The sequence below is a fragment of the Bolinopsis microptera genome, chromosome 3 (genome assembly GCF_026151205.1).
Source record: "Bolinopsis microptera isolate Bmic1 chromosome 3, MBARI_Bmic_1.0, whole genome shotgun sequence".
In the NCBI taxonomy this organism is placed as follows: Eukaryota; Metazoa; Ctenophora; class Tentaculata; order Lobata; family Bolinopsidae; genus Bolinopsis; species Bolinopsis microptera.
The window spans coordinates 12,186,180-12,203,996 of record NC_087074.1 but is presented as its reverse complement, the minus strand read 5'-3'; the positions used below and the strand labels follow the sequence as shown (position 1 = coordinate 12,203,996).

Below are 17,817 nucleotides of genomic sequence, written 5' to 3'. Positions count from 1 at the left end.
TCGGATGCCTTCCGAAATAGCTTCTTTCATAGATCTATGCTGAAATGGAATAGTCTACCAGTATGTATCCGGCAGTCAGAGCGGATTTCTACTTTTAAGGCCAATCTGATCAAGTACCTCTGGGCTGCCGATACAGTCTGGCCAGACTAGCTCATCAGTCTTATGATTCTCAGAAATTTGTTTTTGTTGGTTACAATTCTGCCGTCCAATTTCCTATCCGCTTGACCTTTTCTTTTTTCTTCTATCAGTTGTGACGGAATTGTAATGAACAAAATCCATATATAATTATTTATGATATGTTTGATTTTTTGTTATTGTATGTCATTCAAATTTGGTAGACGGCCCCAATGTTAATGTGGCTCTTGCTATGTGTTGGTTCAGCCGAATTAATTATTATGTAATCAAGTTTATTTTTCTCTTTTAGTTAGTTGTCATCCGGCCAAACATTAAGCAACTTATATTGCAGTTCCATTTATCAATTAGTATATCAAAATATGTCATTGTAATTTTGCATGGCTGGCTGAAATGTAACGCTTGATTTATATATATAATAATTAATTGAATTTTCAAATTAAAAAAAAACTGTTCACAACCTGTATAAGTACACTTGTCTCTTAGAACTATTCAAAATTAATAAGTTAGAGGAACCATTATCACTGTACTCATCATTTAACAGGTCACCACGACGAGAGGATCATTTCATCACATCACAACCATCCTCACAATTCATCTACCAATCATCCTACATGTGGAACAGCTGTCGACAAACATCAAGTAAGATAAGTTTTATTACTCCGACAAACGGGTTTAAGAATACATTGAAAATTGCTTTACAAGAATTGCAATTCAAGCATGATACACTTGATTGGTGTGAGCTTAATTTTGCCACAAATGAGCTCAAGTTTTGATTAATGTGAGTTACTAAAATAACCACTTATCTTTCCTCATACATGCAACCACTGCACTCCAACTAAACACATTATTTACCACAGTCCACACACCATACTCCACAGATGATCTATATATATATATACACACAAACCACTAGTACCGAACAATTGAATGTAAAACTTGCTCACGGTTCACTCAAAATTGGAGATATTCAACGGCTCGTATATGAAATTAGCGACTTTAATCTGTGTACACCCAGTGTTACCAGTATTGCACCACTAGTAAAATTCTACGTAACTGCGCCGAATATCTATAATTCGGTAGCGTTTTCATTGTCAAATATCACGTCGACTGGATTAAACGGCGCGGCGCGCGTAACAACTTGTCTTACTGCGACTCAGCGACTTAAACACACAAAGACTGTTTGACAATTGACAGTTGTTTAACAATTGTGTGTTATGACGGACTTTACTGGATGGGTCAATACTGAAATGTATTGTTTATTCTTATTCATATACTTGGCATGAGATGACGAGTATCTTATAGCAGGCACTTTTATACCCCCCCCCCCCCCCCCCCCCCCCCTCCCCCCCCCCCCCCCCCCCCCCCCCCCCTCCACCCCCCCCCCCACTTAGAACTTGATTAGTCACGAACAATAGAATCATCAAAAACCAATACAATAAAACATCTTGATCAATAAATGCCTAGCAGCACCAGACAGCAGCCGTGTACCTTTTTCGACTCCGTGGATTCCCTGATGGACTTTTGTTTACTTTTGTTAATAATCGGACCAACCTTTCTTTCTCGAAACATGTATCCTATTGTATTTCATTATAGTATTAAGATGTGAAGATATACTAGATATTACAACGAAATAGAGGTATACCAAATTGGCCCTTGATATTAACTATAACCGTGTTGATGGTTTTAAATTTTGTATGTTGTAAGTACTTTAGTTTGTGAAGCGTTTACTCCTCCCCCTCAGCAAGACAGTTTAAGTTAAATTGTACATTGTAGATTAATGATAATAATTGTCAAATGACGTTATATATTATATAACAGTTATAAATGTTCAATAGTTGTAGTATAGAGCGATTTCAAGAGTAGTGGTCCACAGGGGTCCGAAAAAGCCGTACAGGCACTTGGGTCCTTATCCTTGTCACTAATCTCAATTGGATTCGGTTTACACAAAACATGAACATTTAGACGTACACATTGACACGATATTTATTAGAAAGCAAAAAGTATAAAATAATACGTGCGTGCGCGGCTTGAGCCGTGCCGCATAAGAACGGATGCGTGCAGGGGCTGGAGTACGCTTGTATGTAGATTAATGAAATGTTGCATTGTAAATATTTAGAACTGACGATATATTATGATCTAATAGTAAATTTTACAAAGCTGGCTTTGGATTTAGGTAAGATTATAATTTATTTAAAAAAACCACGGATAGTTTTACATTTATTTCTATTTGTCGTATAATCATAAACAATTTAATCCTGTTTTCAAGAATGCGCGGCTTTGGCGGCCAATTATTGACTTATACATTAAATTGAATTTTAAATAGAAATGTGAATATATTAAGGTTTAAATATTATTATATTATGATTGTAAAATAAAGGATAAAATTTTAAATTTGTTTCACTAAAATTTGTTCCACTGTTAAAATACTTCTGACATAAAAAGTTATTAAGATGAAGAGAAAATGTACAACAATATAATGAAACTGAATTTAAAATTCCTCAAATAAAACAGAACATTACAATCATTGCATACTATTCATATTATGTCGATAAGAGTTTATCTGACCCAATTTTATATAATGTTGAACCTGACAGCTGAGAAACGATTACAAACAAAAAAGTGTCTGCAGAACAAACAATATGATAAATAATAACATCCACGAAATTAGTTTTCAATACAAGAATACACCAACTTTTACCTACTAACAATCAAAATCTACTGTACAAATATTGGTTCTATTTAAATCTTGACACTTAAATATTATTATACCATTATAATTTATACCTGCACTGGTGCTTCTTGCCTAGGACGGGATGCTGGTCTTGTATCGGTTCCATGAAGGGTTCCTTGCCTTTGCTGAATCGAGGGTTTCATAGCAGAGATGATTTTGGATATCTTTAGCTTAAGAGAGAGTCGAAAACTTGGCACTGTTAGGGAGTAGATAAAAAAGTTTGCCATGATATTAAGAAACTGCAAATTAATTAATATTCGTTGTGATCCACCACCACGAATAGTTGATGACATTACCCACCAGCCAATCTGAGAAATTAACAGTACACCCACAGTAAGCAGCACTGTGGATATACCCTTCCAACGCAGTGAGTCGCCTTGTTGAGCTGCTACTCCCTTTGCTATCACTAGAAGAAGTATTGACGTTGCTATTATGATTAGGACAGATATTGCAGGGACTCCAATAAAGTTATAAGAGCGTAATATGTGTACCATTCTGGAAGATGTGAGTTAAAATATGAATATTCACACATGTAGGCAATGTAGCTAAAAGCTATTGTACCCCTTCCGTAGATGATAAAATAAAGTTGTGGCGTTTCTACGCCGAGGTAAAATAGCCACACCACCCCACATATTCTGTGCCCAAATCGTGAAGACCAGGCTCCTGTTTTTAAAGGATGCTTCACAATTATCATCTTTAGGGTCGTTTAAAACACATGTTAACAATATTGTCACCATGCAACCATTCCATCTAATACTGTCCTGAATATGACAGAAAACCTCGCCCATCATCCAGCGATCGAATATCAATGATAGGGTAATAGGAAATACGACGAAAACTGTCTGCAATAAATCACAGATTGCCATATGCTGCATTACGGCTATCACAACTTTGTGCAATTTGATTGTATGGTATTTGAAAGTGACGAAAAGTATGATGCTGTCTCCTATAAGCGATGTTAGTAGAACAGTTACAGTCCACAGTACCAAAAAGTTCGTTCTGTGTCGTTTTGAATTCGGAAGACTACCTGTTCGTAATATTCTGTCCCCAAATCTGTCATTTGAATCCGTAGTAGGTGCCTTTTTGTATAGATCCGTCTCCATGTTGTTTGCTACAAAATATTATGTTGCCTGATCATTCAACGTTATCATTTGTCATTTAAAAGGGAAATTAAAGTTTTAAGAGATTTCGCTTTTCGGGTGTGTCTTAAAATCAGTGTTATTTTATTAGCGTGAAAAAAGTGAAATATCTAACCGTAACTGTTGGATATAGTGGATTGTGCTATTTAAAGTAATACGATTTTTCACTTGCACCAAAATTAAACTAAATTAACAAAGATACCAGCATAATTGTGAAAATTAATGCCATTTATCTGACTGATAAATAATCCATTTCTATTGTATGGTCTGGTCGATATACAAATCGAGACAATACGACTAACAGCATACCGAGACATCGTGAAAACGTGATACTCACAACACGTGAGCAAAAAACGTGAGGCTTTAGCAGGGATCAAATCAACCGTGCATCATGAGTTTAAAAACAACAAGATTACTACTACTAGCTGAAACTCAACAAAGAATAATCAGCACATTCCTGCAACAAAGCAGTGCCCCTTGTAAGGGCGGAGAAGAAATCAAGGACTGATTATACTTGCTTACTGAAGCTTGTTCAATCACGAAATAAGATTGTTTAGCTCTTCGCAGAGCTGATCAGACGACAGACTGGCTACCGATATTTATAACAACAACAATAACTGGCTAACGAAACATCGTTAGAAGCCTACTTTACTCTTGCATAATACATAATCTAACTGACTGATTATTGATACAAAAAACCATTTGTAAATTGAGTTCAGTTTAACACCCTTTAACACATTCAAAACCTTTAAAACCTTTAATGTTCTAAATATTAGCTGGTAGGATTGATCAGATCCCCTACCAACTAACCGGCTAGGCCTAGATGAACGATTAATAAAGTGGTGAAATGTGGCCCACACACGATGCAGATGCAACAGGAGAACATTAAATCGGTACAGCCCATATCGTTCTTGAAAGTCATTAATTCGCTGAACTCGGATAATTGTGAGACTTGTCTGAGATTAGACGTTATGATTACGAAGGAATTATCGCTTATTCTTTGATGCTGTCATGCTTCACAATCTAACCCAGCTTTGATGCGGTAAAAAGCATTTAGTACATAGGTATCAATTACATCATTAATGATTATTTTCCAATTACAGCTCTGATCATAAGATTATGAGGATTTCTCTGCATTCCAACTGACTCACCAGTCAAATTAATCCTCCTATTCTGAAATTAAAAACCTCCTCCATTATACTAAATAAAAAGCCTGCTCTCTGGATTTAATATATTATGTCCTCTTTCAAAAAGTGCCACTCCATATGAATAGTCCTAGATGTCAGCTCTTTAATCCTAGATGTCCGTCTAAGAAAGACAGACAATAGACATATACCCTCTTAATAGACAACAATACACTCATGAGTTGGTTAAGGTGCATGCTTCCAATTCATTTGAAAAACACATACTAAGTAACGGGGGGGGGGGGGGGGGGGGGGGGTCATGAGTAAAATGGCTAAATTCTCATTATCAAAAATTATTTTTGAGTATTTTTGAGAAAAGTTTTCTGGGGCTCAGGCGAAAAACTCATTCTCAAATTTTGAGTATTTTTTCATCTCAATTCGATCACATTGCACTGATATGAAGAATGATTTGGTTTATCACTATTTTTGAGATTTTCAAAAATAATTTTTGAGTATTCCCGGCGAAAATGGTCAAATTCTCAGATTCAAAAATGGTCAAAAATACTCATGACCCCGCCCCCCCCCCCCCCCCTGTACTTGAGAATATTTTCTAAATCTTTCAACAATTTCAATGAAATTGAGGAAGTAATGAAACGACCGTTACATGCACTATGCAGACTAAACATCATCAAACTATATGAGCATACATTCTAATTTTAGAATGAATGTTTCACGCACTGGTAGGATGGTATGATAAAGGCTGATAGGGGTCCTGTATACTATAAATAATAATATAGGATCGATTTTTTCAATCGGAACTCTATTTTTGAGGTTGGACGGAAAGGGTTGAAAAAATGGACGAAATGCACAAAATAATTGATAATATATTATCAGCTTCCACTAGATTTAAATGAACATTTTCATGTCCGACAGAATGTATCAGTATACTTGCACTAGTAGTTGAACGAACGTTTTTAGGTAACGATGAGATCGGTTTGATGTTATCATTTTTATGAAATTAATTCTTTCCTTTTGACCATTCTAGGGGGGCATTCGAGGCAGTATAATACTATGCAACTGAAATAAATCTAGAGCTTTAAAATAGGTTACGTAAAAAAGCTAAATGTGTGCTTGCCAGTATAATATGTGCAAAAAGATGAACATTTCGACGGAAATAAGTAGCACACCACTTGAGAAATGAGATGAAGATGTTATTTGAATAGTATACTAGTATCGCGTGATCATAATGAGATACTAGACTCTAGAGTCGTTCCATATGAAGCTCAGTGTTTTGGTGGCTGCTAACCATATTTATTTTGATTTTATCCGTGTTATTGTCTATCTGTTTTAAAGCATCAGAGTGGAACTTCTTGAAGATACTTTAACTTTACTTCTTGAAGTAAGAGATACTTTAACTTTACTTAAGTAATGATAAGTGTCTATTATAATAAACAGTGGGACCGTTCAGATCTTATAATTACAAAAGTTACGTGACATCGCATAACGTCATGCAATTTTATTGGTGTATTATAATAAAGAATGGTAGTGAAAAATCTTACCGAAGTAGCATCACACAAGCAAAATGTTTTTTAAACAGTCAAACAGGGAAGTTCAAGTAAACGGTGAGTGCTGCCTAGAGATCTGGAATGAAATATGAAACGATAAATAAAGTAAACAAATGAGAAATAACCATGATGCTGTTTATCTTTCCTTGATTCACCCTAATTACCTAATGACGTCACCTAATAGGATTAAGGTACATTGAATTGTTGCTACTTCCGGAGATAGATTGACTTCAGACTAAGATCCCTGTCGTAAAATAAGCGTATCATTTCCGAAAAGTGAGGTCGGAAACGAAGCAACACAGTAAATAGCACTGCAGTAAATGTCCAAGTGGCTTGAAGTCTGAACCCTTGACATGTACAGTTTTAGCACTGCAGTAAATGTCCAAGTGGCCTGAAGTCTAAACCCTTGACATGTATAGCTTTTCGTCACTTTTCATCATCAAGCAATGTTACTGCTTTGATCCTTACATGACTACATTTTATTGTGAACGAGACACAAGGGGCGGTCGACACAAGAACGGAGGACACAACGCCGTAGAACACAAGGGCGGTACTTTCCTAAAAGGGTGGACACGAGGGCGGTACTTTCCTAAAAGGATGGACACGAGGGCGGATCACATGATACCCGAATCACATGATACCCGCTTTAACATGGACAGTGGACACGAGAGCGGAACAAAACACCGTCCTAAATGATGAGCTAGTCATAAAATTGTAACATCGCACAATATGATTTTAACGTTTGTTTATAAGCGTCAACCTACTTTTACACGTTTTATACACGTAAATTAATGTCTTTTAGCTGTTAACATATAGCCATATTAAACAATATAATTAAATCTGTAAAGACTTTACTAGCAAAACATAGGATTACAATTCACATGGGTTTTTACTTTTTAATGTTCTCATCAGAGAACGTCACGATCGATAATATTCTGGAATCTGATCAACTTGGCTATTGGCTAAGCATGCCGTTTTTTAATTCACTATGTCAATAAATCCCCGATTTACCGAAAATCCCAATTTACCGCAGCTGTTTCCTTTCGGATTTTACTAATTCGGTAATTCGAATTTTATTAATACTGTTACTAGTTTTAGTGCATCAAAAAATCGAACTCAAAAGAATGTTAGTTTGCAATTGAAACATCGTTTTTATTTAACACGCCTAAGAACTGAACAGTAATGTTAAGCGTAATAATGCCAGCAGTTTATCATTAAAACATAGCTGAATTATTAATTTTGTTTAAATAATATTCTTGCATTTTATACGACTGGAAGTTGATATGTTAATGATCGCTCTCATTTGTCAGAAAATTGTGGCTCTTCTTCCCACTAATAATCAATCAATTTTGAACATATTAAATTTAATGAAAAATTCGTAGAAATAGTGGTAGGCGAACTGAACTTGTTTCTACATGTGCGATTGATCGGTGGATTTGATTAGTCGCTGCTGGAAGCTGATTCTGATGCTGATTTGTAAATGTTCATTATAATCAGAGGCAACATATAAGTGCGGTGGGTGCACTATTGACCTTAAATACCACAATTTTCCGCACGATCGGCCGATATAGTCCATAATGATTAGGGTCAAACGTTTTTTTATGACGAAACATCAAAAACATCTGAAACAGTGAAAGCAGTATTAATGACATTCTCACTTTTCAGAACTAAGTGCCTAATATAATTAAGATAGAACATCTAAACAGTTTTATTCCTGTTCCATATGATCGAGGATAGTCAGGGCTACAAAACCTGACCAAGTTTAGCTCAATCCAGTACTGCGCGTTCAAGATATGAGGTTAAATATACCAAAAATAGAGGTTTTCTGGTGTGACATCATTGTAAATTATTCGGAGTATAACCTCAATATCTCACAAACTATACATTTGTGGTCTTTCTGAGTTACACTATCTGTTTCCTTTGGCAATTTCGGTTCAGAGTCAATTAAGTTTGAAACAAAATCTCAGTATATGTGAAAGGACTGAGGATATCAAGTTTGTAAAAGCGCGCGCGCGCGCGCGCGCACACACATATAATGACCTCATATCTTCCACATTTAACGATTTTTTATAGAAATTCTTTCACCATCCTGTAGCACTCATGTGCTGAGTAGGATAGCATTCAAATCATGTCTTTAAAAGATTTAGATAGATACTGAGGGAGAAAATTCATGTTTGTAAAAGCGCGCGCGCGCGCGCATGGCCCAGACTATATCAATGGACGGCCACGGGAGGAGGCATCATGTAGCCGGTGGGCCCGACATGATACGACACACCTCGACACGTCGGGGTTTTGTCGGGGTTTGTCGGGGTTTGTCGGGGTTTGTCGGGTTTGTCGGGGTGTGTCGGGGTTTGTCGGGGTGCGTCGGGGTTTGTCGGGGTTTGTCGGGGTTTGTCAGGGTTTGTCAGGGTTTATCGGGATTCGTTAATAATGGATGAAAAGTGATTGGAAGTTGCCTAAAGAAGATTGATCAATGGCAGTATAATGGCGCAGGAGGGTCAACCTGAAAAAAACAGTGCTTGACCCTCCTGCCCCACACATGGATCAGGATTCAGGAGGCTCATTTCAGAAAAAGAGTGCTTGACCCTCCTGCCCCGCACATTGATTACAGGGGTCATTTGAAGCCACAAGACCATGTGTACGTATCACTACAGCGGGCGATAAGTACGCGAGTGATTACATAAAATCTTACCGCGCCCTACGCCAAGTAGACGAAAAAGCGTGGACGAAGAGCGAGAGTTGGTACAATGTGGCTGTTCTAACCAATCTTTCCCCTATAGCAAGATCACCCTGAACTCTACTGTGGTGAGTAGAGTGTTACACTTTGTAACTGTGCTTAGCTTTTCCTAATATAGCTTTCAGTTAATCTTTCTAGTAAGATAGGAACTGTTATTGATATTTCTAATTGCATTTATTCTATAATGTATTACATTACAAATTATATATGTTTTCAGATAGATACCAACCAGCGTGTTTCATTGCACATAACAGAGCAATAAACAGTGGTAGCAGCAAGCGCAAGCTCAAACTACAACGACGTCAACTAAAACTCAAACTACATCAACTACAACTACGTCAACTACTGTGAGGATGTCAAAGGACACACCATCATTTGATGGGACTGGTTATAAACGGTACCGCCAGCTTGCTAAGATATGGGCAACTGTATCAACGGTATCAGAAGAACACAAAGCAATGACGCTGATCATGTTTCTCAAAGACAAAGCATTAGACATTGCTCTAACCATAGATGAAGCACTTCTTAAGACCAAGAAGGCTGATGCTGACCCACCTGAGACTAAAGTCGGTGTTGAGCTACTTATAGCCAAGTTAGATGAGATTTACCTAGAGAGTGATGATACTCTTGGCAAATATGAAAGATTTGAAAACTAAAGAAGAAACTCAGAACAGAGAATGACTGAATTTATCCTGATATTCGAGAGTCTAGAACGAGAACTGAAGACAGAAGGAGTGACACTTCCTGAACTAGTGCTGGCCTATAAATTACTAAAAGCTGCCAATCTGTCCAATGCAGATGAGAAGTTAGCTAGAGCCACTTGCACAGCTATGACAATGGAAGATATGAAGAAATCACTCATGAGATTGGCTGATTCCCAACTCAATAAGTCCAAAGCAGAAGGATCTGATAGTCTTCCTATTAAAGTGAAAGCAGAGCCATGCTATCTAGCTTTAGACGATGGACAACTTCCAACAGAAGCTTTTGAAAAAGAGGCAACAGACTCAAATGCTCTCCCAGAAGAGCAAGTAATGTTCAATAGGAACAGACCTGGAAACAATGTTAGAGGAAAACAAAGACCTTTTGACCAGAGAAATGACAACAGACAGGTTTGCTACGGGTGCTACTCTCCAGGACACTGGATCAGAGACTGCCCTCTTAGAGCTCCTTTCAGACAGCAAATGAACTTCCAAAGGCCGCCTTACCAACAACACACCATGCCTTATAACCAACGCTCAATGAGGTACATGCAACGCCCTAACAACCAACAACCAGGCTACAGACAAGGACCGCCCAACCCAGCCTATTACAACCAGCAGATTCCTTATTATCTATCAGACATGATTCCCAACAATGAAGAGTTTTACGGATATGACCAAGAATACTATGAAGAACCTACACCTACAGAGAAACCCATATTCTTCCAATCCAACGTCGGTCAAGAAGAAGAAGCTGTTTTTCTAGTTGGAGAAACTGTCAATAAAGCTTTGTTAGACTCAGGAGCAAGTAGAACAGTAGCCGGGGAAAACTGGTATTCATGCTTTCTAGATTCTCTAGATGATGAGACAAGAAGCACTGTTAAAGAATTCCCAGCAGAGCTAATCTTCAGATTTGGAGTAGGAACCCTAGAATCTTCTAAGAAAGTGATCATCCCAGTCACAATTTGTACCCACGAAATTTGGCTTGAAGTACATATCGTTAACAGTGACATACCTCTTCTATTATCTTTAATGTCAATGAAGAACATGGGAGTACACCTTAATTTCGAGACAGACACCGTTACTATCCGTGGAGAAGATTACAAGCTAGAGTTGACTGAATCAGGTCACTATGTGATCCCAATCAAGGAACAAAACGTGAAATTTGAGTCAATATTGATAGCTGAAGAAAGGTCCCAAGAGATAAACTTGAAAAAGCAAGCAAACAAACTGCATAAACGATTTGCCCATGCCCCCATTGACAGAATAGTCAAGCTACTAAAAAACGCTGGAGTAGAGGCTGGCAAGCTAGAAGCCCTAGAAGAGAACCTAAAGAATCTTGAAAAAACTTGTGAGTTTTGCCTCACACACAAGAGAGCACATCCCAGACCCAAAGTCTCTCTACCCATGGCTAACTCTTTCAACGAACTGGTAGCTATAGATCTGAAACTGATTGAAGGGAAATGGATCCTCCATGCTATTGACTACCTTACAAGATTCTCAAGCGCTGCAGTACTGGAAAACAAGACCAGTGATGAAGTAATTGATAAATTCTTCACGATTTGGATTTCTATGTTCGGACCTCCCCAAAGAATTCTCAGTGACAATGGAGGCGAATTTGTAAGCTATGCATTTGAATCTTTATGTGAAAGCTTTGATATTAAACAAATGACAACAGCCGCAGAGGCGCCATTCTCTAACAGCGTTTGTGAGAGACATAACAGCCTCATTGGAGATATGACAGAGAAGGTATTCTATGATGTAAAATGCCCTCTCAATGTGGCACTTATGTGGGCAGTACATGCCAAGAACACCCTTATCAACATACATGGCTTCAGCCCTTATCAACTAGTGTTTGGCACTAACCCTAACATTCCAGGTGTAACCTCCAGCAATCTTCCTGCTCTTGAAGGGACAACACCTAGCCAGATTGTAGCAAATCATTTGAACAGCTTACACAAGGCCAGAGAAGCTTATGTCAAAGTGGAAAACAGCGACAGGTTAAGAAGAGCACTAATAGGACGGGTTTACGAAGGAACCCACCAAAGATTCTTACCTGGAGACACTGTATATTTCAAAAGAACAAACACTAAAGAATGGCATGGTCCAGCGAAAGTCATCGGACAAGACGGTACAAGCGTTCTTGTGAAAAATGGTGGATTACTGGTTAAAGTTCACCCATGTAAGATGGTTCTAAAACAAGAAGCAGATGAACAGATGAATAGAAAAGAAAGATCTCAATCCAGAGCTCAAAAAACAAACTCTGATCATACTTCTACTCAAAAAGACTTTAACACTCCAAATCTCGATCCTGAAGAGATAAGTGCTCAAGTAATACCTGAGATCCAAACCATTACTAGAACGACAGATCAAGAAGAACCACAGGAACCAACAAACAACCTACCTGGTGAAACTTCAGAGCCTACAATAGTTGAAGTTGAAAACACTCCAGAACCAACTATAGAGACAACTCCCAAAGAAGTGGAACAAACAAAGCAACCTCCAAAGGCAAGGAAACCTATGAAGAACAATCAAGGCTTGATAACTGCAGTAAGTGAAGGAGACACAGTAGTATTCCAAGAACCTGGTTCTGACACATGGCACAAAGTTCAGCTTACGTCTAGAGGATACACTGTCAACAGTATTAACAAGAACTACTGGAATGTCATGTCAGAGGATGGAATATTTGTTTAAATTTTACAAATTGCATGATATTTTGGCCTTTGGGATACGTGTACTTCTAAGTTGTATAATGCCTTGTAAAGTACATTTTAAAAGTTACTTAGTATTAGTAATACTTTTGAAACTTTCAACAACTTTTATACGTATGTATGTATGTTTTTAAAAATACATGATACAAATTTTATTGTTTTTATTCAGCATCGCTTGTTTCATTGAATTGGATTTAGGCAAGTATTGGTAAGGAAGTGAACCGATGCGGCGTAGCAAAGCCTGACGCAACACTCCTTTCTTTTCATCCTGTGGCTCTTACTGTCTCCCACTCTTGCTCTTTTGGTCTCTTGCGCTGCGCTCTTGCTTTCTCACACTCTTGCAGTCCCGTCCGGTATCGTACTCTTCTCTCGTGCTCATAGCTTCATAGTGCGTATTAGATTATTATTATACTGAGTGCACAGTTTTAACAAGAATTGCGCCCGTTGTTTCGTTTTGGCGGACGCTAGATTTCCATTCACTATAACTATAAATATAAGCTCTAATCAGCTCAATTCATAATAATAATATACACAGAGTACATTATACTACGCATGCCATGTACAAATTGGGCTTATTACCTAATACTGTACATAACATAGCATACATTAAAATACACTCGCGCCGCGCATTCATTGACATGCTAGCTATATATACATTAAATATCCGCAAGCAATACTCGCGCGCTGCACTGCGCGCTAGTTGTCATGGTAACTAACGGAAGGAAGGAAGGACTGACGACATATTTATACCCACTTAAATTACCTCGTTATGAGAGCTCCAGAGTATTATTTTCGTCAATTTGATACCGAAATTATTGGGCAAACTGACATAATCCGACATACCCTGACATATCTCGACACGTCGGGACATGTCGGGGTCTGTCGGGGTTTGTCGGAATATGTCGGGGTCTGTCGGGGTTTGTCGGGGTTTGTCAGGATATGTCAGGGTTTGTCGGGGTGCGTCGGGGTGCGTCGGGGTTTGTCGGGGTTTGTCGAGCCTGGAGGCTACATGATGCCTGGGAGGATAAAAGTACTTTCATACACACCAGCATGCTCATTGATGGCTTAAAATGAAGCTAAGACATACTCCTATCAGATCCACCATAAGTTAGATACCATAATAATCATTAAATGTGTCTAAAATGAGGAAGCTTTGACAAGTGCGAGTGGTTTTGGCAAATTTTGGTATAAAATGGGCCCTGAGATCATATTTTTCTCATTAAAATCACATATATCACGAATATTTATGTGTGTTGGGTGTATCCTCATTGGTATCAACCATTTCAATCATCTAGAGCAGCTTTCCTGATTCTTTATCTCATGAAAATGGGCAAAAAAGCTCATAAATAGTCCAAAATCGGTCATTTTCGCCGCTTTAATAACCTCATTCCTGGCACCCAGAACACTTTGGGTACTCAAAACATGATTTTTCGGATACCTCAGACCCCTAACTAGCACATGGAGCCAGAAAGAACAGCATGTAGGGACTTCTAAATTTCCATGGTTGAGAACCCAATGTCACACTATTCGTTCATTAATCCTGCTTTCACTGGAAAGAAAGTATTGCTTTAAAAAATCATGAAAAACACACACACATTCTAAAAGATTTGCGGTTTAGGCACAAATCTTTAGGAACTGATGTATACAACAATATTTCCCCCAAAAAACATATCCCCAGGAAGTTTATTATCATTGCATATAATCAGATGGTAAGTAATATACTGTCGATAATTGAAAATAAAACAAAAGAGGAACTTGGGACCACAGTCCATCTAATTGTGAAAGCTTCTATGAAGGTAATTCTAAAACTTTACATCTTGAATTGAAATAACATTAATAAGTTATTTGATGTGTTAAACTAAACAATTGTGTAATGCAACGTTATGTACTACGCTGTTGAATTATCCAACCTGAAAGTACCTAAAGGCTGCAAATATAACCAATTGTCCAGCTAAATCACGGTGTTTGTTTCCTCCAAAACCCAAATTTAGTAAAGGAAAGAATTAAATTTGGGTTTTATTTGCATATAAGTGATATCATAAATAAATATAGAAGGCCTCGGTGACGGGCAGCTTCAGTTTGCATGCACCCTAGCGGGGGCACATCCAGGTCCCACACAACAGACTGCGCCGAACCGCCAGCTAAACTCAGGACCGGGTTGCCGAACAGCTTTTCCGGACCCCTCCTGACTGACAGTACCGGCGCAGCGGCCCCGCGAGCCGGGCGCAAGCTGCAGGTGCATATCAATGGTGATGTGATAATTTCAGCCATTCTTCTAGCGATTTTTAATTACTATTTGTAAGCAGTTGCGGTATCGCACTATTAGCAAAATGTAACCTGTATGTTGCCTCTGATTAAAATCGGAACGATGTAGTTCAATTGCTGTAAATAAGTTCATTAGTTGGTAATAGAGAGAAGTTATAAAACAAGTAAGCATGAACACAACACGTAGAAATATTAGAGTCTGTATAGCTATAAGACAAATGATAACTAGTCTACACGCAGAAATATCAGAGTCTGTATAGCTATAAGACAAATGATAACTAGTCTACACGCAGAAATATCAGAGTCTGTATAGCTATAAGACAAATGATAACTAGTCTACACGCAGAAATATCAGAGTCTGTATAGCTATAAGACAAATGATAACTAGTCTACACCACGTTGGAGCTGACTCTAGTTGCAGTGTTCGTGAAATTGTACAACTTTAATGTTGTTATGTTGACGTTAGTAACGTTAGTCATCGCACGTTACGTGATTAATATGTCTAGTCAGTATTCGTGAAATTGTATTAAAGTACCATCCGGAGTGCAAATACCATTAACATAATATCCATCAAAGTTAGCACAATTGTTGCTGGGCTTTAACAGAAATTACAATGCTAAATAAAATCCTTTCACGAATTGTATTGTTGTTATGCTCACTAGACATTCATCGAACTTAAAATAGTCAGTGAATAACCTTTCAGGAAATATGATGTAATTGCAGTCACACAGTTAGATCAGATATATCCCTCTATTAAAACGGATATTTGAAAAATGAGCGATTTCAAGATCTGACAAAGAGATTTTTTTGAGTTTTTCGTTCAATAATTTCCATGGGATTGAGGGTGGTATGAAGAGGTTGTGTCTGATTACCAGGATGTTATTAGTGGAAGAGAGCTAGAAATAGGAGACAGATGTAGATCTGGTTAGGAGGTGCCGCCAGTACTACCAAGAGAATTAAATATACCATTTACATTATAATATCAATTTAATTTCAGATGCTGTACATGTTTATACTCAACAGGTATTAGTAAAAACCTGCGGCGTTCGTTTCTTTTTGTATGTGTGTCTATTTTATAGATTATATTTTGCTTATCGAATTGTATGTATTATTTTTAGAACTTTAAAAATCTTAAAGATACCTACCTATACAGTATACTCTTGAATCAACTTGATGTAATGAACAGGAGTTACGTTCAAAGCTAGCTTACAATTATTATATATTATTATATATAATATGCATACATTAAAATGGGTGGGCGACAATTGACCCCCCGACAATTGACCCCCCGACAATTGACCCCCGACAATTGACCCCCCGACAATTGACCCCCGGCTGACCCTGACCCTGACCCTGACCCTGACCCTGACCCTGACCCTGACCCTGACCCTGACCCTGACCCTGACCCTGACCCTGACCCTGACCCTGACCCTGACCCTGACCCTGACCCTGACCCTGACCCAGGACATTAACCCTAAACCTAACCCTAACCCTAACCATAACCCTAACCCTAACCCTAACCCTAACCCTAACCCTAACCCTAACCCTAACACTAACCCTAACCCTAACACTAACCCTAACCCTAACCCTAACCCTAACCCTGATCCAGGACCCTAACCTTAACCCTAACCCTAACCCTGACCCAAGACCCTGACCCAGGATCCTGATCCAGGACCCTCATGACCCTAACCCGATCAATTGACCCCAGTGTAATTACATGGGGGGTCAATTGTCGGGGGTCAATTGTCGTACTCAGCCCTAAATTTCGCGACAATTGACCCCAGTGTAATTACATAGGGGTCAATTGTCGGGGGGTCAATTGTCGGGGGGTCAATTGTCGGGGGGTAAATTGTCGGGGGGTCAATTGTCGCGGTACCATTAAAACTCTGACTGAGATCAAACTAATTTATTTTCTATCTAATCAGGAAAACCATGGCTACATTTCATCTTTAGTGTTTTGAAGATGACACGGTATTCGGCAAGATCTCAGTTTATCCAACACTCTTTGTCAGTTTTGACCTCTCATCAGTCAACTCCACAAGAAAAGCAAGACACCTTGCCCACAGACCATCCATTTTACTCCCAATACAACCGATTGAAAATGAACAATTTGCTCCGTTCGAAGATCAAAGTACCTGTGTTAAGTAAAGTTAGTAAAGATCAGCTTGATGGTGAGTCTCAGAGAGAGTTTGAAAGATTTGTCAGATACAGAGTGGGCTGTAACAACAAACTTATCAAAATTGCCAAGATTTCGTGACGAACGTTTGATTTTGAAGGGTTTCCAATTAGTAATAATCCTGGATGAAGATCGCATGTATACTACTTACTTTAGGTTACTTTAGTATTAATACTCCAAGTTATTTTGAATTCTAAGCATGGCCTTATGGGAGACTTGGTACATCGAGCTTCGAATTTATTTATCATTTATAAATATACAATATACATCTATCATGTTATACTTAGTTCTTATTCAATAATGTTCGATAGTATGTCTGAAGCTGAGTTATGTATCAATTTGTATATATTATAATGTATTATATGTATTTTGTAAATAAAAATACAGTATGGAATGGAATCTTGAACGTTGTATTAAACATATATGTATTCTCTAATTCTCTAATTCTCTATGCTCTACAGTATTTATTAAACAATGTTTCACTTTATTTAAAATCATCGAAAAGAGTACTCTTTTTGTTGGAATCATAACACAAT

General features: G+C 38.1%; 2 protein-coding genes across 2 annotated transcripts in view; both read left to right on the top strand.

Moving 5' to 3' along the window:
• LOC134812098 (inner centromere protein A-like) overlaps positions 1 to 17,817 on the top strand; it is a 115,488-nt gene that overhangs the window by 56,529 nt on the left and 41,142 nt on the right. The window lies entirely within an intron of this gene.
• LOC134812913 (uncharacterized) lies at positions 9,439 to 13,010 on the top strand. The gene is made up of 2 exons (XM_063820521.1): positions 9,439 to 9,499; positions 9,649 to 13,010. Exon 2 carries the CDS (start codon positions 10,109 to 10,111, stop codon positions 12,821 to 12,823), a length of 2,715 nt encoding a protein of 904 aa, XP_063676591.1. The 5' UTR covers positions 9,439 to 9,499; positions 9,649 to 10,108; the 3' UTR covers positions 12,824 to 13,010.

Bases quoted from the DNA above. Each gene is read 5' to 3' on its own strand.
- LOC134812913 (XM_063820521.1), top strand. From the start codon at position 10,109: ATGACTGAATTTATCCTGATATTCGAGAGTCTAGAACGAGAACTGAAG.